At 37.1% G+C, this 22,378-nt stretch overlaps 1 protein-coding gene and 1 long non-coding RNA gene across 4 annotated transcripts; one reads left to right on the forward strand and one right to left on the reverse strand.

Moving 5' to 3' along the window:
• On the reverse strand, positions 1-9,159 carry LOC116512624. Its single transcript, XR_004255906.1, has 2 exons — positions 8,264-9,159; positions 1-1,975 (listed from the first exon to the last, which is right to left on the reverse strand). It is a non-coding gene; the product is annotated as an uncharacterized LOC116512624 (long non-coding RNA).
• A 156-nt stretch (positions 9,160-9,315) lies between these two features.
• Positions 9,316-22,323, forward strand: MPPE1 (metallophosphoesterase 1). Of its 3 annotated transcripts, XM_032223217.1 has the most exons (11): positions 9,316-9,464; positions 9,573-9,786; positions 12,534-12,905; positions 14,533-14,641; positions 15,970-16,073; positions 16,258-16,338; positions 17,195-17,303; positions 18,772-18,843; positions 18,944-19,066; positions 20,505-20,645; positions 21,857-22,323. In XM_032223217.1, the coding sequence occupies exons 3-11, from the start codon at positions 12,649-12,651 to the stop codon at positions 22,037-22,039; spliced, it is 1,179 nt and encodes a 392-aa protein (XP_032079108.1). In that variant the 5' UTR covers positions 9,316-9,464; positions 9,573-9,786; positions 12,534-12,648; the 3' UTR covers positions 22,040-22,323. The 3 variants fall into 3 exon arrangements, with proteins under 3 accessions (XP_032079108.1, XP_032079107.1, XP_032079110.1); XM_032223216.1 differs by lacking the exon at positions 9,573-9,786; XM_032223219.1 differs by lacking the exons at positions 9,316-9,464; positions 9,573-9,786 and adding an exon at positions 11,877-11,916.
• The last annotated feature ends 55 nt before the right edge of the window (positions 22,324-22,378 follow it).

Genomic DNA, 22,378 nt, shown 5'->3' on the forward strand with positions numbered 1-22,378 from the left:
TGGTTTGTTGATTAAAGCAATATTTGATTCAAGCTTACATAGAATCATTGATGAATGAGTTTAAATTGAGGGCCACGCCACACACTTTTAGACATTCTTTCCTAAAGTTTATTTTTTTAAAGAATTCACATAGAAATATAATGACTAAACATTAAGCTAAATATCTGTATACAATATATAATACAATATATACAATTACTCAACACAATATTTTAGCATAACATACTAACTTTTGATAGATTCAGTTGGCCTATAATTAATATTTGTACAGTTGTAGCCCCAATTCTTGAAAGGTTTTGGCCTGTTGTAATTAGGACATAGTGTGGCATTTGCAAGACTGGGTTAGTACTTCTGTTATTTTAATGAAAGGCTCTTTCATTAAAGGATGAAAGGATTCTTGGATTTTGTGGAGTATAGGCAAATAGAACTGGGTTCTCTGCTTGACTTGGGGAATATCCTTTATGTCCAATAAATAGATTTTATTGGATTTGAGAATGTTTACTTTCAGAAAGATGAACTTGGATTTATAGAGTTAAATGGAAATCATATGTATGAGAACTGAAATTACAGTAGTTTGAGAAACTCTTAGAGGTTTCTTAATCAATCTATACAGTACTTAAATTGGAAAATATGGAGAATTTTAAACTAGCCTTCCTAAATGTTTTTCTTTACAACTCCGATCGCCTTAATGTAGAGTAGACATAGGCCTAAAATGCCCAGGCATAATGAGAATGTAGTCACAGGTTATCACATATTATCAAATTAGAGACTACTGTATACTTCCATTTATGATCACATAACTATCCATGTCTTTTTCCTCTATGTGTTTTTATATAGATGTATTTATTTTCTTTGAGATTAAAAAATAATTTTAATATTCTTTCTCAACATTATTGGATTTTTTTAGGAGGGTTAGATAAAAACCCCATTACATTAGTAATATTTATTCAATCTGAAGAAAGAGCTTTTATTTAATTGGCTATTTATTTTAGTGTGCAGATTCAAACAGAATTTCAGTTATACCATAAAGGTGATGGGGTTCATCACAAGGAACATGATGTAGTAAAGGAACATGCCAGGTGAGTTCTGGAGCCCTAGTCAAACATACATTTTAGCAAATAATTTGGGTTGTTGGTAAACAATACAACATTGTCTGTAAACAAAAGCCTTTAATGACACTACAGCCACTCCCTATACATTTATCCATAAATATATCAATCCATCTTTGAGTTATTTCCTGCTCAGTATTGAACCATTTGTTAGTCTACATTATATTATTTTATTTGACTATAAAAAATGTTCTGCTACTGGTAGTTCCCCCTTCTATAAACAAAAGTTATATCGGTGGTGTATGCTTTTAATTACATATTGCCAAATAGAAAGTTTCCAAAGAAGAGTCATCTACAGTTATAAAAATAAAGTTTTATAGTAAAACATTGCTGTATTACTGGTAAAATGATCACTTAAAAAAAAATCCCTTGATATTTTATTGGTCCATTGCTGGACTAGTGGACTGCAGTAGATGCAGGGTTTTTTAATTTCTCCCAAAGGGACACCATTGGGCTCATATCCCCATTCCATTGTTTGTGCAATGAACATGAGAGGAAAAGAAACATGGATATGCAACAGTCCAATGGTCCCCAACCCAGTCTGGCTTGTTAGGAACTGGGCCACAAACCTGGAGTTGACGGGTGGGTGAGCAAGCAAAGCATTTGTATTTGCATCCCCACAATGGGGATCCTACACAGAATCTCCATTAATTGGAAGCAGCCAAAGTGTGTTGAATTGTCCAGTATTAGATTACTGATTTTGAAGGAAGATGATCTCAGTCATTCAGAGACTCCGCCATGTATAAGAAAGTGATTGGTGCTTGCAATTCTTGCATGACACGAGAGAGGTGCTGAAGCAGGGAACTTCTACCTGTTGGAGGCTGTGTTGAGCACAGTCGATACAGATCACCAGGCCATTGCTGTGGCTAAAACAGATAAATAGATTTCATTCTCTTTCAGCGAACATTTGTATAGATACTCATTTTTGGAAGACTAACAATTCTTCTTTTGCTTCCAGAGTGCTTCAGATGTATAATGAACTGAAGAAAAGGTACAATAAAGAAGTCAAAACAAATCAAAGACAAAATGAAACAGTTGCAATGCTGTCTGTAAGCTTTAATCATTTGATCACTTTGACGTAAACTAAAAATAATGAAATGTGTTTGGTATATATAAAATATTATTACTACTATATTTTTGTATGTTTCATAAGCATATTGCAAGACACATTTACTGGTCTGTTTTTCATTCAGTTGCAATTTCATTCTAATAAGAAATTGTCACATGTACAATATCTCTGTCCTCTTCTATTAAAGTTAAATGACAATGTCATGGAGTATCTGCATACAGACGATGTTTATGGCATTGCGTTCTTGAATTATAATTCTTTCATATACTGAAATTCTTTCATATACTGAAAGAACAGTAATAAACTTTCACTTTTTAAATTAAAATGATAATTATTTGTATTGAAATGATGTAGGATAATTTAATTTGGCCTTTTGTTTTTACGATATATGTCTTATTTTTAAGTCTGTGCGTGTGTCTGTCTCTATAGCAAATAATGTCTGTCTGTCTGTCTGTCTGGCTACTTGCCATGCTCTTGCTTTAATCTCATATCCAGCCCATGAGTGAGGCAGCCTTATAATGCATCCAGTTGGCAAAAATATGTTAGTGGCATTTATCATTTCCAAGCTTTGTTTAAATAGGACAATGACTCTTTAAATCACATATTTATTTCTAACTTCTAATGCAGGTTTTAAAAAATGTAATTCTGAATTGATGCCCCAATTGCCCTTCCTTAGTATGTTTAAGAATGTGTTAATTTTCTTGTTCTTTAAAGTTGTTCAACTATTTAAACAGGGTAAAATTAATGATCTGGAACATCAACTTCATTTAGCAAACCAAAAGATAAATGCCTTGGAATATAAAAAAAAGGACAAATTTGTTCCAATTCAGAGAAGAATGTCATCTGACAAATGTATGTGCAAAAAGAAGGGAAGCTGTTCCTGCAAATATTTAGGTAATACTTTTTTTCTCATATGTCTGCTTTATTGGCTCTTGATCTTGTGTTACCTTTTGATATATTGTCATCTATGACTAAATGAAAATTAGAATTTTCTATGTTTATCCTGGGCATAATCCCAGAGTCCCAGAAACAGACTGATGCTTTCTCAGTTTAGATTGTTGGGGTTGGGTGAGCAGGAAGTGATTCAAGAACCTTCCCAATTATGTTCTCTGTTGCTAAGGGGGGGAGGGATTTATACCAGCTCACGGTGATAAGAGGGAAAAAACAAGCAAAGATTACATATATTTTATTTAAAAGAAAAAAAGGAAATGGAAATCTTTTAGTTTTGTTCATGAGTTGGTAGCTACAGCATGTGAGCCTTAGTGTGCATGCACACATACTGTAGTCATATTTCACAAAACCTTCACCTCTACACATTGCACAGTGAGAGATGTAATATATATTCGTAGAAAGTAAGGTGCAAGGCAGCAGGATCCACAGGATTTAAGGAGCCGCACCTGATTTCTTGATAGTCCATGTGTAGCTCCTCAGCCAAAGATATTATCTTAGTGTCTATAAATTGAAATCCAGTAACTTGAATACAAGATTGCTCTTGCATTGAAAATGCATGTAATTAACCCCCTCCCACTCCAAATAGACTTAGCAGTTAAAAACACTTAGTATTAAGATGCAAACATAGCTTAATGAAGTGGTACCATAATTATATTTTGTGTAGTCTCCTTTATTTAGAGCAGAGGTGGGGAACTATGGCCCTATTATGACTTGTGGACTTCAACTCCCAGAATTCCTGAGCCAGAAGCAAGTCATAAAAGCGCCATATTTCCCCATTCCTAATTTAGAAACTTAAATTTAGAATGATATGAATGCTTACTATTGTTAAGGAAAGTTGATGGTATGTACTGTTTATTTTCAGCCTAGGACCAGGAAATAGACCATTATTTCTCATAAAGTTTATTTCTGTCAGTGTAACCTATATTATAATGAGAGTAGATAGAGGAGATGTGTATCTCTAGCGAAGTATTATTCTTATCGCCTTATAGAAAGTGCTGTCAATAAATTAATCATATGCAATTCTGAATAGATTTTTAAATTATAATCTGGTACATATCCTCTGAGCTAATTTGAGTATATTATAAGTGCTGTCGCTGAACGACATCATTTTTCCCCGTATTTTATCTGTACTACTTCTCTGGCCCCTGCATTATATAAACTGATCTTTGCTGCTGTAAGGAATCCCTTGCCCTATACAGCCAAAATATTTTTCTTTGTTTGGACCAGAAACCCATAAAACAAGTAGAAGGACTAAGACAGGACTAGAACTCCCAGTGTCTTGGTTTATAGTGTGGTTGCTTAACCACACCATTAAACTTCATATTGTTAACACACACACACACACACGCCTCCAAGACTTTTAGACTGACAATTGCTTTATATCACTGCTTGCTTGCAGATCTAGGGTTTCCAGAGCTTTGAGATTTTCTCTTTTCCCAGCTGCATTTCCTTTGACTGTTTCATTATTCTGAATTCTCTGTAAGATACCTTGACTCTTCAGTAAATAAAATCAGATGATGATAAGACCATTAAACTGAATTTGAAATACTGTATTTTCAGGTCTTAAAACTCCTAAGAGGAAAACCTGATTTTCAGAAGTGAAAACAATTCTAAGATACAGTTAAAAAAAAAAGAACATAATTTTTATCTTTTAGTGACTTTAAAGAGATTGCTTATTGTACTTTAGACCAGTTGCTTTTTGAGACACAGCGACTGAAGATGGAAAATGAAACGCTTTCCAAAGAAAGAAGAATATTAAAAAATGAGCTTGCTGCATTAGATAAGGTGGGTTCTTTTTTAAAATATCCCATTTGCAAATGGAAAATATCTGCTATGGAAGATAAAGTTTTATGCATTGTTACATTGTGATCACACACTATAACTGGGATGGCGAACCTATAGAGTTCACCCTTTTTTAAAGCCATTTTTGCCGTCCCCAGGCTCCAGAGGCTTTATAGGAGTCTGGGGAAGGCGAAAAGAGCCTCCCCCCCCCAGAGGCTCTCCGGGGGCTTCATGAGCTTCCCTGAAGCCTCCAGAGTGCAAAACAACAGCCCTATGGGCAAACCGGAAGTTCGGGAACGGATTTCCGGTTTGCTCAGAGGGTCGTTTTAAGTGCTCCGGAGGCTTCAGGGAACCCTTCTGAATGTCCTTGAAGCCTCCGGCCACTCAAAATGACCCTCCAAGCAAACCGGAAGTCACTTCCGGTTTGCTCAGAGGGTCTTTTTTTTTTTGCCCTCTGGAGGCTTTAGGAAAGCCTCCTGAAGGCCCCTGAAGCCTCCGGGGGGAGGGGGAAGCTTTTTTTGCCCTCCCCTGGATCCTATAAAGCCTCTGGAGCCTGGGGAGGGCGATAAAAGGATGCAAAAAATGGTGGGGTCGTGCCTGTAGTGCATGCATGCGCACTGGGGGGGTAGCGCATGGCATGGGTGTGGCACACCCATGCATGACCCCCTGCGCTCTCCCCACTTATGGCACGCAAGCCAAAAAAGGTACAACATCGCTGCTCTAGAAGCTTTGGCTTTGCTGGTCAGTGGATAGGGATACGTTAAGTAATGTTCCCCCTTTCAAGCAGGGACTTATTTAAGCCTGTTTGCCTGTTTGTATGTACCTTTGGATTGAAGATGCAGTTCTCTGTTAAATGTATTGTTCTGTGTATTTAAGAGAGTTTCTTTGAAAATATCTAAGTACAGCGTATGATACAGTATAGAATGAGCTCATGCTATAGATCAGCGATGGCGAAACTTTTTTGGCTTGCGTGCCATGGGGGGGGAGTGCAGGGGAGTTGTGTGCGGGCATGCCGCACCCATAATGCAAAGCGCGACCCCCCAATGCGCATGCGCGCATCAGAGGCACTTCCCCTCCATTTTTCCATGCTTTTTTCACATTCCCCAGGCTCCAGAGGCTTTATAGGAGCCTGGGGAGGGCGAAAACAGCCTCCCCCGGAGGCCCTCCAGAGGCTTCAGGGACCTTCAGGGTCCGTTCCTGAAGCCTCCGGAAGGCTTAAACAGACCTATAAGCAAACTGGAAGGGACTTCCGGTTTGCTCATTGGGTCCTTTTTAGTCCTCCAGAGGCTTCAGGGAAGTCTCCCGAAGGTCCCTGAAGTTTCCAGAGGGCTTAAACCGACCCTACAAGCAAACTGGAAGTCCAGTCCCAAATTTTCTGTTTGCCCATAGGGCCGTTTTCGCCCTCCCTAGGCTCCTATAAAGCCTCTGGAGCCTGGGCAGGGCGAAAAATGGGTTTAAAAAAGGCTGAACTCAGCTGGCCAGCGCACGCATGCGCACTGGCCAGCTGACAGGGCAACACCTCGCGTGCCCTGACAAATGGCTCCGCGTGCCACCTGTAGCACGCGGGCCATAGGTTCGCCATCCCGGCTATAGATTATAATATGAAGATGGATAATAAAAAGACCTAAATATATATTCCTTTCTTCTATGTACAGTCAATTCTATTTTCAAATAATTTCTCGTTATTTTAAGATTGTAATATATGTTTTAAGAGATACTGTGTACAGCATTTGATTTGGACACTATGTTTATTTGTATAAAGGGAATTTGTTTTATGTCTTTATATTAAGTTTGGAACCTTAGAAATATGCTCAGTTGAATTCATCATTTTAACTGATTTTATACACATAAGTACAATTTATAAAAACAAAACACAGAATTCTATAAGAAAGGATTTAGTGCTAGGGCAGGAGTTGTAATTCATTATTACAAATGTAGGATTTATTATTAGGATCTGTAGAATCTGATAACAATATTTTCAATTAGCAAATATTGTAATTATTTGAAGAGAGATGTTATTTGGAGAGGAGAAGAGAGGAACAAAGTTTAAGACAAAGTATCTAATTCAGAAGTAGAATTTAAGTAAAACATTTTGTGTCATAACTTTTCAGGATTTCTTTGATGAAATAGAAGATTTAAAATATGCTCTACAAGAAGCCATAAAGCTGAATACCCACTATGAAAAGTGTTTAAAACAGTTAAGTTCCACTTATGGAATCACTCCTACATCAACGTTGACAGCTGGCAATCCTCGTACAACTTTATGGAAATAACATGCTCAATCAAGATTATTAAAGTATACTGAGTGTACACAGAAAAACAAACACTTAATAGAATAACTTAATTTGTGCAATAAAATCATGACTGTTACCCATTTTTCATTTTGCATAATTTGTATATTTTTTATTCTTTTATTTTTAATAAATTTAGGACTGGCTTTAATGCAATGCTTAACTGTGGTTTAGCCTTCAGTAAATGAAGGTGAACGAGGTACTTCATCTCATCTGTTTTCTGTCTTCTGGAGGCATATATCTAAAGAGGAAAATAGAAGTAATTGATTCTAATTTTAAACTAATTGTAGCACTTTATGTTTGAACTTGGGGACCTATGTTTAGCTCAAACTATGGCTTGTTCAATTTAAAGGTATTTCAAGGTTATTTTATAACTTAGATATGTGGAACTTTTTTTGAAAATGAATGTGTGTGATATATCCAGCCAGTATTTGTTAAAATAATAACTTTGGGCTATATTCTTAATCCATTTTTCCTTAGAGTTATTGAGAGAATAACATAAGAGAAAAATTATGTAACAGGTCTTGAACAATGGTCCCCATACTTTATGGCTTGGCGACCCAGCGGGGAGAGCGAGGAGAACCAGCCCATGGGCTTGCATGTGTTTGTGTGCCAATCATCATTTGCACAAATGCGCTGGCCAACTGCTCATGGCCAGTTCCAGTTGGGCCACAGCCTGGTAGCGGGCTACAGCCTGGGGGTTGGGGATCCCTGTTTTAAACTAATAAGATGATTTATCTGTAATCCTATGATATACTGGTTGCTAAATAATTTGCCTATAAAATAGCTTGTTTGTTTAGGTTTGGGCTCCATAGTGAGATGACTGTGACAACATCTAATGTTATCTAGGATTTGGGTTCAAAGAAAATAATGTCTGATAGTTTTTAACAGCATTTCTATTTTTTTTTAATTGATAGTGTCCCTTATCACACTCTTAAGGCTTACATAAAATGCTAAGAACCTTTTTAAAAATATAAATGATAAAGCTTTTATTCTTTGATACATACATTCTGTAGGTATATCCTCTTAAAAGTATATTTTTAAATATAAGAATTACTGACCTAAATTATTGAAGATAGTTCTTCCATTTCTGTTGCAGACTATTTAGAGGAAATAGATTTCTTTCTTTTGGAGTTCAGATCCGAGCAAAGGAAACTGCATATGTCACTTTAGCAGATGACTGGGTTAAGTCCTAGATAAGGATGTGTAGGAGTCCTGCCCTTATTCAAGAAGCTGAGGCTCACCCACAGAATATAACTGATCACAAGAAAGAACAGGCAAACTGGTTCAAATATTTAGGAGTAGCTATGCTTGATCGAGGCTCACTGCAAATATGCAGCTGCCACTGGACAAAAGATCTGCAAATTGAAACTCTTCTTGCTTTTTATACACATTTAAAACAGTTTTCCCCCTGTCAACTCAACAGTACCCTATGTATTATATTAAAAATGACAGTTTGGTGAAAACTTGGAAGTCTGCTATGGAGGGCACCTAAAACTTGAAGATTCTGCATGACCTGCTTTAATAAACAAGTCTTTGCTCAGAAAGCAAGCCTATCGATGTCTGGTTTTCTCCTACCCTTAATGGTCCACCACCTCGGGTACCTTAGGCTAATTTTAAACAGCACCGTTTCTGTGCTCGGTACTGCCTGATGTTGGAACGGTTCTTTGGACCAAGGCGACACTGCTGCGCCGATTGCATCCGAATGCCCCGATCGCCCAACTGCAAGCCCCGATCGCCATGGAAACGCCTAGCCGGTAGGAACCTGCAGAGCAGCCCCTTAGCCCGATGCAAATATGAAGAGCGAGCAAGAATTACTCATCCCAACACCCCGCGAGGCCAGCGCCATCCAGGTAGGGATGCCCGCTCAGATCCCGATCTTCTCAAGCGGGCGAATGGGAGACTCGGAAAGTAGCTTCCATCGATTGCACCCCCGGCCGGTGTTGTATAACTTCCGCAAAACGGAAGACTTCTCCGTAGATGCGGCGGGCGCGCGCGCGCGCTCGCTCACTCACTCACACATTAACACACACACACACACACACACACACACACACACACACACAGACACACGTGCCTGGCGGGTGACCCTGCCAGCTTTCTTTCATTACCGCCTCTCTTTTCTTCCGGGGTTTGGTGGTGCAGCTCCAGCGTCAGCTGCTCCCGACGGCGTCACGAAGCGGAGGCGAAGCTTTCCCACGGTCGAGTTTCGTTCTTGGAGCGGAAGATCCGCTGTCCCCCCACAGCCCCACTCCCTCCTCGGTGAGTTGCAGCAACGCTCAGAATCGCCTTGAGCAGCGAGATGGGCGCAAAGAAATTTGACCTCGTCCTAATCATAATCCTAGCGCTGAAAGGTTGCCTTGTTTGCAGGGTCGGAAGGAAAAAATTGAGGGATTCTTGTTGGCTGAAATAGATTCGCCTTTCGATCCCGATTTACGATTCGAACGGATTTCTGTTTTGTCTCTCGAGCTTTGTGCGCTGGGAGAACTCGAGGAAGTGCTGCTGTTGCTGTTGTTGCTGCTGCTGCTCTTCCAAGACAGAAGCGGGTCCGATTCATGCATGGTGCGGAGGCGTGGTTTGCGTGGTATGTCACGCATTTTGCATTGCCAAGCCGTTGCCGCAGTTCATCGCGGCGGAACTAAAGACACCACTTTTGGGCTTCCGGCGTTAAAAGATGGGTCTTCTTTGTCCCGTTTCATTTTTAGGCCATCTGGAAGGTCACACAGTAACGAGAAAAGCTTTGGAGTTTAGCATTAATGCTTTCGATGGGGTGGGTGCTTCATCCACTCAAAACGAGGCGGAGGACAATGAGGAGCTGTCGCTCGATTGAAGTATTTGAAATTGTGCCCAGGAATCGCTTTGTGCTCCTTGTTCTTCCTGTGTTTAGCCCCAAAGTGTGCTCTCTATTTCATGAGCCTTTAGTTGCAGGGTGTCCAACCTTGGCAACTTTAAGACCTGTGGACTTTGGGAATTCTGGGAGTTGAAGCCCACAAGTCTTAAAGCTGGTCCTAATGAAAATTATGTTAATACTGAACTAAGTTGACCCAGAGGATTTCAGAATGTGCGATAGTAACCTGATAAAATGACTCTCCCCACCTCCAATAAAACAGTTTATTTCCTGGAGTTAGAATTGGGAAAGAGAAAATGTTATTTACTTTTAATAATTACATCTTAATATGTATATACTATATTGGTACAACTTTAGAAAACAAAACAATTTCCAACAAAAATTGAAATTCCTTGAAATCTCATTTTGCTCTGTTTTGCTTCCCCCCTCAAAACAGCCCTTCTCATTCACCAAGGTCATGCAAAAGGTGTTTGCTTTGAATCAGCAGTTCTCTTAAACTGCTGTAGCTTGCAAAACACTGGCAGGATCCAACTATTCCAAAGGTGCTTTTTCAAGAGGCAACTGAACTTTGTTTTCCTTTGAACTTTGTCTTTCTTCTTCAGCTCACAAAGCTGCTTGGATGAGAAGCAAAAACGTCTTTTATAGAAAATCAGAGTCCAGTTGTGTCTTGAAAAAGCATCTTTGGGATAACCATGAACTGGATGACTGAGAATCTCCACAGACATTTAGCTATGGACATTGGCAGGATCTAACTTGCTTTAGGAGTATTCCCAGAGTAGCTGCACTGAGGGTGACAGTAACAGCCAATTTCCTGGAAGTCTGGCTTCGTGCTTATCAGTCCCTTTCCCCCCTCTTTCGCAATTCCCTCTGCAGAGCTGGTTTCCAGGCATGAAAGCTGTTGTCTGAAAAGGGAAAGCACTATATTAAAGACACAAAAAAAGAATGTTCAAAGCAGGGGTGGGTTTCTCGCCCCGTTCCAACCGGTTCGGTTGGAATGGGGCTGGCGGCATCCTTGTGCACGTGTGCAGCGCACACATGCGTACTAGCATCTGTGCGATGCTCCAGCTGCTCCTGGAGGATCGCGCAGGCGCTGTATGCGTCCTGCGCATGCGTGGAAGCGCAGAACTCGTCAAAACCGGGTAAGGAGCGCGGGCGGGCAGGTGGGCCAGTCGCCGTTCCCGGAAGTTACTTACTTCCGGGTTCGCCGACCAACCGGTTCGCAGGGACCGCCGCGAACCGGTTGAAACCCACCCCTGGTTCAAAGCTAGGGGCACAGTTTTGTATCAAGGAAGTGAGTCTTTTCAGAAAGGAGGAAAAAATTTTCTGTTGGCCCTCCATCCAACCTACATTAGTAATCTTGGTTAATTGTTATGGGACAAGAATGGCCTTAGAAAATAAGGTCAGATTTTTTGATGGTCCCTGGAAATAACCAGAGCTGAAAATAACTCAATTTGGCTGGACCCCTTTGAAATCCTTGCAACCTACATAAAAAGCACAAGATGAAATGAAAGGAAATGGAATGTGCCACATCTACAATAATGAATAGAAATTAAATGGTTATTGTTGCAGTGTTGTATTAATTTAAATATTAAAAGATTTACAGCTGTTCTTTTGATAGTTACAAAAATAATAAATATTACTCTTTCAGTTCTATTGCTGAGTGATGAGTAGGTAGTCCCAAAGGTGCTTCTTCAAGAGGCAACTTGACTTTCTGGTTTTTCTTTCAAGACAGTTCACTTCTCATCCAAGAAGCTTCTTCAGAGCTGAAGATGAGAATGAGATGTCTTCAAAGAAAAACCAGAAGTCCAGTTACCTCTTGAAAAAGCATCTTGGACCTGGATGACTGAGAATATCCATAGATATTGAGTGAGTAGATAAAGCATTGAAAAACAGGATTTCAGTGAAAATCTCTTTTAAGTGTGAAATGAACGATGGCTGTCTTGGGTAGAGAAATGGGCACAGAGCTAGAGAAAGGGCTCACAGGATGGAGATTACAGTACAGAATCAGAAAATGTCTGATATGTAAAGCAATTTATGGTCAACAATTTTGAGATCAGAATGGCCTGGTTTAAAGTTAATCAGCTTCTGATTCAGAATAGTTATTTTGAAGCCAAAAATTTTGATTAAAAAAATAAGTATCACAAATATTACTATTTCTCAGTACTTTTTGTAAAAAAAATTGTACATTGATAATAGATATGTATTTTATCATAATTCAGTTAATTTGGTAATTTTTTAAAACCTGTCACTATAAAATATTATAGAGCAATGCCGTGTGCTTTGGTTAGAAGAATGAAGCTATACTTCATTTAATACTATTCGATATTGAGTTCAGTGGGGCTTATAACCAAATCGCTTTTAAGCAATTGCTATATGTTCTTATTTATTGCTTTGTTGAATTGGGATATACAAGTGAATGAGGCTGATAATGTAGTTTATATTCAGTATAGGCCCTATAAAATTTCTTTCCTTATCTCTTACAGGGTTTTTTTGCTGATAAGAATCACATGAAATACACAGTAATGTACATTTGATTTAGGACATGAAAAAAGGAACATTGGTGATACTTCTATGGAAAATGTGCTGCAGTAGGCTGAGATGGCAATGAACCATTATTCTTTGAGAAAAAGAGGCATTTTTATGCTGAAACTTATTTGTTTTGCTCTGACAGTATTCATTTTCTGTGAATTTTTAATTTATTATGTAGTTATAATTCAATGTCATTGGCCGGAATTGAAAAATCAGACTCTGGGGACTAACAAACAGAATTCACGTTCTGTCTTGAAAACCATCTTTTTATCAGATCCTCATTTGCTTGGTAGAGTCAATGGACATTGGTTGGACAAGCTAAGGAGGTAGGAGCCAAAATATCAATAACTTGTTGCTTTTGGTTTGTGGAAGCATTTGTTGCATGCTGAATAATTACATTTTACAAACCTAAAAGTTTATAAGCTGATCATCTACTTTCTAACTTATTGAATGTTGATTCAGTTTAATATTGCTAAAATCTTGGTGTAGTTGCTCTCATAAGAAGGGAAAAATAAATCTTGTAATTCATTGAGCAACATTTCCCACTCATTATTTGAAGGAACAATCATTTTTAATATCATCTTCTTCATTCCATATTGCTTTAACACATTAAAATCAAAACAGTGTTCCAGAGTCCAGGTGTTCTGCAATGTTTGAAACAGCTTAATACTGTGATTTAAAAATTATTTATTTAATTGATTTATATAGTCACCTATCTTAGTACATGGCTCTGAGCAGCTCACATGAAAACCAAGATTTATACACATATAAAACACATAGCAGCCTCATAAAATAGCCCTCAGCACAGCCAATAAAATATTTAATATACATGTGTTGTATAATAAAATACTGTTATTTATTTTAATTTTACAATAGTTTATATATGCATATTTTTCTTGTTTTATAAAAGTTGAAAGGAAGGAGATAAGAGGGAGTTATGCAGGAGGCAAAGGGCAGCTGCACTTGGGTAAAGCAGCCTTGAAGTTTGGTATCAAAGTTGCTTTCCAATTCCTTGTGCTCAGCCTCATAATCAGAGCCCAGAGACACTAGTTTCAAATTGTGGTTGTTGACTGAAGCAATATCATGGGCTTAACAAGCAAAGCAATCACATCTTAATGACAGCTTCACTTAATGACCAAATTTCCAGTCCCAGTTGTTGTATATTAAGGACTATATTTACCAGCATGTTGTCATAATTCATGTTGTAGTAGTTGTATATTTTTCTGAAGAATAAAGCTTTTTACAGTATCTGTCACCAAGTTAGTTTGTCTAATTGTCCTTCCCAATCTCTTTATTATACCATTAATTTCTCTGGTGTCTTCAAGGTCTAAAACGTTTCCATTTTATATGGCAAGGTTTTTCCCCTAATAAACTTTTCTTCAGTCTTTCCCATTCTTGCTGCAAGTTACAGAGTCTAAATGGGTGGCCTGCTGTTGTTGGATAATGTCAGGAATTCATAAGTAATTTGAGAATGTTTGTTCCCTTTTGAATTTGTGGCGTAACAATGGAAAAGTCACAGTATTTTTTTTCTACTGTCTGACTGATCAAAAATAATTCTTTTTTACTTTGGGAATATAATAACTTAATGGGCAATTATTTCCTTTCTCTAAAATGTGTATGTTCCACCCTTATAGCTTAGCAGTTTAGCTGGTCTTTGGGCGCACCAGGCCATTTTCAAAGTACCTTCTTCTATTTCTTATTTGACAAATGTAATTTTCCCAACCTTCTGTTAGATTCAAAATAGCATGTTTTGAGTGACTCTTTGGTGTTCTCCAGTGTAACCAAAACCCTAAAAGGTGGATGTTTGTTCCAGGTTATTAAAAATGATATTCCATACAATGTTAAAAGAGAAGGCCACTCCATACCCAGCTACTTTTAATCCAGACTTTATAATTGCTTCATAATATTTATAATAATTAAAATATGGTGGTTTTTTTACCCCCCCCCCCTTAGGGAATGGCAAATGGAGAGGGCCTTCCAAACTGCCCTATGGCTTCTGCAGCCAGAAATAGTCTTTATTCTGGGCGATATCTTTGATGAAGGGAAATGGAGCTCTTCCCAGGTTTGTGTTCCTGAATTGGTATTCCTAGCAAAATAGATGCCTTTAGAATAGAATAGAATTCTTTATTGGCCAAGTGTGATTGGACACACAAGGAATTTATTCACTTTTAATAAGTGAATAAAAGCCCAAGGCCAGGAGTAGTTAATTCTTAATTAGAATCTTAATTATTAAATGAAAGCTGTTTGTGATTATGGAAGCATTGTCAGTATTTAAATTTGTATTTATAGATGTTTATGATTATGGAAGCATTGTCAGTATTTAAATTTGTATTTATAGATGGTACTTTGCACAATAGATATGCCAACTGAGAAAATATTGGCAGTGTTGGCATCAGTTCTTTTAGCACAGATAACTTTTGTGTATTATTGCAAGTTCCTATAAGTTGCATTTTAAAATGAACCTTAACAATTCCCATTTTCTGATCCTACATACCAACTCAAATGCAGCTGAAATATTTTATTTTCTTAATTAACCAGTTTACTGAAGTATTCAGATAATTCATGTACTAATATACATACACACGCACACATACAAGAGAGAGAGAGGGGGGGAGGGAGAGAAAATTAGGAAACTGTGGACAAAGAAAAATGCAGATGAAGTTTGTGTAGGTTTGTGAGAAGGGAAAAAAAACAAATTAATGAATAAATAGAATAGAATGAAAAATGAGAAAAAAGAGCAACTGTATAAAATTGAATTTGGTAGATTTGTGGTTCCTACAGTAGTAGTGATTAAATTCATGACCAAGTGTTTCTTCTAAAGTGAAACACACTGCAGTTTTTCCCCAACAATCAGTGTAAAATTCAGTAGATGTCTTGGGTAGATTATTTTTATGGCATTGAAGCCAAATTTATATTCAGAACACTGTTAAGAAAGTGAACTGTGGGTTGGGGTAAATTGGACACATTATGAACAAATAGGGCTGATAAATAAAAATAAAATATATAGAAATTTTTATTGAGTTGAAATTTTTTTTATGATACTACGAATTACTCTAATATATTAGTATCTAAACATTCAACAGTCCTACATGGGAAAAAAATAACAATGCAAGATGCTGTATTTAAAGAAATTCATTGGTGCTCTTTATCTTCTTTGAGATTTATTTTTTCTGACTACAATTTAGGAAATTGTTTTAATTTTTAATATATAAAAATGAATTTCAATATGTTATGAAATTGCTTGCTTTATCTCAAGGTATTGTCTATTGATCCTTTATTCTTAGCAAATTCAGGAATAATAAAAACAAAAACCTAAAAATAATAATCAGTATTTATTTTTATTTAAAAAAGATTCTAGCATTTAAATTTTTAAACATTTTTTTTTTGCAGGCCTGGTCAGATGATGTAAGGCGCTATCAAAAAATATTTTGGCATCCAAAACACACAGAAGTATTTGGTATTGTTGGCAATCATGACATTGGCTTTCATTATGAGTAAGCATTGCTTTAAAATTGTGGGATATAGATTAAAATATTGGTTTAGAGTCATGATGGTCCACTTTTTACAGACCAAATTGAAATTTTGCTCTAATTCAATCATCGTATGTTTTCTACATGCTAGGACCTATGGTGTTTATTACGGTATAATGAAGTGCTGTCTTTTATTATACATTCCTAGGATGACATCATTCAAGTTAGAACGTTTCTCTAAAGTTTTCAACTTCTCTTCAGAAAAAATAATAACTCGGAAAGGGATAAAGTGAGTATAACTTTTTTTTAATTTACTGGGATTTTTATTTTGTGCCTGATCTTTGTTCCTAGGCATTTACAGCAAAACGTTAGTTTCATGATGGCATCACATTACATTTTATTTAAAAGTAAATTATAAACAGATTTTTAAGGTTAATTTTTGGCTATCCAGAAAATATTTTTTAATATATTTCTGCTGAAAGGATGAGAACTGTTGCTTGTGATCTGTTTCCCCCATCTGGTATTAATTATATTAATCCATATGATATTATTACATTTATAAAATTTATTCCAATTCTGCTCTTAACATTTGGGTTTTAATTGAACTGCAGCCCTTTCTATAGAAACGTGTATTCATTTCCTGTTATTATAGATAAACAGTATCTTAAGATTTTGCATTGTTTAAACTCCATTTTTGTATCACTGTTAATGCCTAGTAACCAATGATACATTGATTGGGTTTTGCCTAGTTAACATGTAAGACAGAGAATCTTATGAAACTTCAATGTTAAGATCAATATTTATGATTATAGGTATCCACTGTGAGGATTATTTTTCTTCCTTGATCATTCACTACCTTTGGCAGGTTCTGAACAAACCCAGGGAGAATTCTCTTATTTTTCACATGGCCTTGTCTGTTGTAACCCAAAGGTGCTATGTATAGTACAAAGACGTATCTGATTGGAAGGAATTTTCTTCTGCATCTTCCCAGGCCTCTTTGGAGGATGGGAATTCACTTGAGCGCATTAGAAATATATTTGGTGGGGAAGTCTTCTTATGCTGTGTGGGTTTACTTTCCATGTTTAGGATATGGGATTTTCTAATTTATTGGCAGTAACTTGCATATTTCCTTCTTATATTCTTAGCTTTCTTATAGTGAACAGTGTTGCTCTTGAAGGCGACAGGTGTATAATTTGCAGAACAGCAGAAGCCAAACTCATTGAACTTTCTCACCAACTGAATTGCTCATTGAAGGTAGGCATATAACTATTTTTTGGGAAAGCTTATCAAGGTAGAGGGTGAAATGAAATTGGTTTGGACAGGTTCGCCCAGATCGGTAGTAAAAAATGCTACCAGTTTGAGTGAACAGGTAGTAAAAAAATGCTACCAGATCAGGAGAACCGGTATTTCTGTTGATCAGCTGTGACGCATGATTTATATTAGCTAGAATTGTTGGATTTCCTGCTTTCTAGCTAATCTAAATCACATGGCACAGCAGATTCCTCCTCTCGCTGTTCTACTTTGCTACTTTCGGTAGCAGGCTGTTTACCTGTCCGGATGTCATCACGTCCCGTTTTTGATGCTCTGCGCATGCATGGAAAGTCCTGCACATGTGTGGAGGTGGGCACACGCTCACATTGGTGAACTGGTAACGAAGGCAAGTTAATTTCACCCCTGTATCAAGGTAAAGAACAACTCCTCCAGAATTATTTTAAACTAAGTCCTTCCCAAATTATTATTCAGGTGAACTCCCAAGCTTTCAGCAAAACTCAGTCTTTTCCTCTAAAAATAATGTGTTCTCTTCATTGAAATGAACGAGAAAGCCCTTATGAGTGAAGCTTTCTGTCCTTGGGCATTGGGAAAAACCAGAATGAAATTGTGGCTAAGAGTAGAACAGCAGCACCATCAAATCTGCTGTTCTTTTAGTATTGTAATCATCTTCAGAAGTCCTTTTTGTGTCTTGAATTTAGTAGTTTATTATACTAGTTTGTTTATGGTTTTCTCAACCCTACAACACTTCCCAAAATAAGCCCTTGATATAGCAGGGCTTAACTACTCTTTAAATTAATTAAACTGATAGGTTGATATTTGTTAAAATTTATAAAGAACTGAAGGTAGTATACTTAGTGCTTCTTCCTCTGTAATGGGTTGAGAGTAACTTTGAGCAGAAAGAAAAGCAGTAACCGAGTCTACTGTGAGACCAAAGAAATAGAGACAGAATTGTAATTTAAGAAAGCATCTGAGGCTTGACTCCCCCATTCCCGTTCCCTTGAAGATAAAGGGAGTGGGAAAGCATATTCACGTTTGCATATTTTATTACCCTAACCTCATTAATAAAAGTAGTTTTAGCATTCAAAAGTTTGGTTTCCTGGTCAACCCTTGAAGGGCTGACACCCTCAGTATTTATGACTGCTTTCTTTTTTGTGTGTATTGTGTGCATAGACATTGTTCTGAAACCTCCTGGGAGATTCTGCTAAAATACATATATATCTTGCAGACATTTTCTGCCTGTCTGTATGTAACTCAAGTGGTATCTAAAACTGACTCACCCATTCTTTGAACATGAGAGGGGTATCTTCTTTTAGAACATCCAATTTTATATATCTGTATCATCCCCTCAATTCTAATGAAATGCTAAAAGTTTTCCTTAAAAACCATGACTTTTTTAATTGGTTGCTCTGTGTACGGTACATATTAAATAATTTCTGGTTTTTGTTGGCAGGAACAAAATCAACATAAAAAAAGCTGTAGTAATGTAGATAAGGTCCCAACCTCGGCTCCAATTCTATTGCAGGTAAGTTGACTCTGATAGAATGAGATCTCTGCACTTTATTTACCATGGATATATTGAGAAGCTTTATTTGGAACTATTTTGTACTTTTCATTCTTCTCAGCATTATCCTCTTTATAGAAGAAGTGACTCAGAATGTACAGGAGAAGATTCTGTTCCCCTGGAGAAAAAGTATGATCGCTTCAGAGAGAAATATGATGTGCTTTCTCAGGAAGCTTCCCAGAAGGTATTTTTGTTTTGCCAGAGGCTTTGCATTACTTAAGTGTTAACTGTTGAGTTGTGTTAACTGTTGAGTTGTGTTAACTGTTGAGTTGTGTTAACAAAGAAAAACTCTGAATTTTCCCTTTTTAGAAGTTGAACGGTGGAATTTCTTTCTTTTAGGAAATATTTATACACAATGTTTATAGCACACAGTGCTGTAAGTATAGTCACAAAGTAACCTATGCAAGAGGGGCTTTCCTTTGTCTTCAAGACATCTGGAGTTTGGGAGACATTCTTCCTTTTTTATGAAAAATGATGGCATATTGTTGTATTGTTAAAGAAAGATGCTGTACCGTATGTGGGAAGTTTTCTCTTTTACTGTATTTGCTTACAAAACATTCACCAGTTTTCAATGATACAAGTCTATTTAAAGAAGACCTAATTTGTGCAAAGCGTAGAGCTTACTTTGCAACTTTGTACTAAGAGTCAAAAATTTTCCCCTCTGTCTGAGTTGGGTTTTAGGTGATGTACATGTTAGGAATTCTGCTTCAGCTTCCTGAAAAACTCCCTGAAACTCCATCTGTCTAGAGCATCACATTATTAACGAGCACTAATGAAGAATCTTGATAATGAAGAATCTATTGAGGGATATCCTAAGAAAAATATATATATTGTATCTTTAAATGTAGGGCTTGTGTGTTTCACTGTCTACAAATAGACAAAGGGTAGGAAACAGGCTAAGTAGAATAATTCATGGTGGTTGAGTGCAAATGAACAGTCAAGCTTGGGTATACTGTTCAACTGCTTCCTCATGTGTCATGAAAGCAGTGACTCAATAAAAAGTTTATAATATGGAAACTATTGTTCCTGGCTTCATTATCCCAAACAACCTAAATAACTAAGATTAAACTATGCTTCTGGTTGTTAGGAATTTGCCGGAGCCTCCAATTTTGAATCCAAAAATCATGCAAGAGATTTCTGCAATTCTGTCCCAGTCTTTGTGGCTAAAAGCTCTGCTGGGTGGGAAAGTTTGAAATCTGAGATCCAACATATCTGAGGATTACCATAAAGCAAAAAAACATTTTAGCTGCAAGCATATCATCCTTAGCATGCTTATTTGTTGATGATATGCCAGAGTGAACTCAACCATTATGTAATGGTTCCCCGAGCCCTATTAAGTCAAAGATTCCTGTGTAATGCTGAATCATTCTTCTCCCAAAGATGTGGTGGACAAGTGTTTTGGAATCAGCTATGTGTCAAAACTGAGTTACTTCTGGTATTACTGAGGTGATCTGATAGCACTTTATGGATGGATAACAACTCTAATAAATCACTGATTAAAGTAATGTACTGATTAAACTGATTAAAATGACTGAGGGGAAACTGAAAGCAAGATGTGCTGTGTGGTGAAGTTATTTCCTAAAGTAGAAATGGTAACAGTGCTGTTTTATTCCACTTTATAGCTATTGTGGTGGTTTCATCCTCGATTGATTCTGAGTGGCCATACCCATAGTGCCTGTGAAGTGCTTCATAATGTTAACATTCAGGAAATCAGTGTTCCATCATTCAGTTGGAGGAACAGAAACAATCCTAGTTTCATAATGGTAAATTTAAATAATGTTTATTTTATCAGATATTTTTTCATAATATAAATCAACATAGCAATCAGCTATTTTCTCAGACTGATGCTACCTGTAAAAAAAAAAGCAAAACAGAACAGCTCCTTCCATCCTCTCCAAAAGTACACTTAAGTTGAATACAAAGCACCCGCTTTATAAAGCACATACACATGGAGAGCCGTCTAGCTTGTAGAGTGCAAAGTAAGGTTTATGGTACAATTCTAAATGCAAGCATATTTAGTACGTTTCTATAAAGAGGATGCAGTGTAAACAATCTGACTACAACAATCGTCAGTAGTCTGCAACAAACAGTATCGAGACTTGCTTTTGCTTGACTGATTTATTCACAAGACCACCTTTTCCCTCTGGGATTCTTTGTTTTTCAAAAGTGCAAATTATATTATAGGGCAGCAAAATTATGTTCAGAGGAACTTAATTCACAGTTTGCTTTGGGTATACTAGATTACAATTCTTAATAAACCCGGAGCACAAAAAAAATTCTTGGTTCTAAGCCTTGTTTTAAATGATGCTATCTTCAAAACCGGTTCTACGCTAACTTTCCTTTTTTGGCTCCTTCAGCTTCAGGAAAGGCAAAGCAATTATAGCTCTAATGTAATTTTTAATTCATAGATGAAAATCTGTCTCATTTTAGGGAACATGATTTTAAATTGTTCTCCTTGAGAAGCATACTTTCACCTATATTTTCTTTAAATTCATTATTTAACAATCTAGCAGGTCATGTTTGTAACATTCTTGACATGTGAATGCTTACCTATGGGGCTAGATTATCCATAATTCCACTCCCATCCCAATTCTATAAGAATAGAGCTACGTTGTATTTTATTTCATGCAATTTCAAATGCTTAGTTCCCCCAATTATATAGCAACCATTAGTATAATTAAGGGTTTTAAGCTGTTAACTATATAAGTCTTCCCTTGCCTAGTTCAAATAACAGCTGTTGTGTTCTGGAAGGTCCTTTTTCACATGGCACAAAATGTTCACACAGGGCAGTTCAGTGCTTAATTGCAAAACAACTATGATTAGAAGTTTCAGAGTTGTCTGCATCTCTTAAACCATGAACAATTGAAAGTACTGCTACTTTAAGAAGAAGTAAGCTTCCCTCTCCCTTAATAGAATCTTCAACATCTACAGCCATTTGCCTCAGACCTTCTAAACTCTTGCTTCCATTTTCCAGGGCAGCATAACATCAACAGAGGTCTCGCTCTACAAGTGCTTTCTTCCATATGAGAACACAGTAATAGCCATTTACTGTACAGCAGGATCTGTGCTGATGGTCCTCATTCTAGCTCACTTTCAGCCCCTTCTTTCCCCTTACCATTTTGTTCAGCGTTTAATCACTAAGTATAAAGCACTATGAAAAGTCAGACACTTGGAATCAGTCACTGACACACCAAAGCTAAAGAACAATCCATCAGACTACATTCATGCCAGCAAATGCGTACTTGAATTGCTAGCCCAAAGGCAAACTGCTCTTACAGACAGAAAGCTCTAGACAGTTGATAGGACTTTTTTTTTTCTTTACTACAGGATAAAGTAACTGCTTCATGCTGTACAAAAATATTGTAATCTACAATGAAACGAATGGTTTTCTTGCTAAAGTTTTTTTGTATCAAATATGTATATTAAAAGTTTGTAACTGTACACTAAGCTCTACAAGCCTCCTTTTGTGTCTGCACTAGTGCCCTATGCTGTTAGA

This window comes from Thamnophis elegans, chromosome 8, assembly GCF_009769535.1.
Source record: "Thamnophis elegans isolate rThaEle1 chromosome 8, rThaEle1.pri, whole genome shotgun sequence".
Lineage (NCBI taxonomy): Eukaryota > Metazoa > Chordata > Lepidosauria > Squamata > Colubridae > Thamnophis > Thamnophis elegans.

Bases quoted from the DNA above. Each gene is read 5' to 3' on its own strand.
- MPPE1 (XM_032223217.1), top strand. From the start codon at position 12,649: ATGGCAATGAACCATTATTCTTTGAGAAAAAGAGGCATTTTTATGCTG. The intron at 14,642-15,969 runs GTTTGTGTTCCT...TTTTTTTTGCAG, and splicing joins GGAAATGGAGCTCTTCCCAG to GCCTGGTCAGATGATGTAAG. The intron at 18,844-18,943 runs GTAAGTTGACTC...CATTCTTCTCAG, and splicing joins CGGCTCCAATTCTATTGCAG to CATTATCCTCTTTATAGAAG.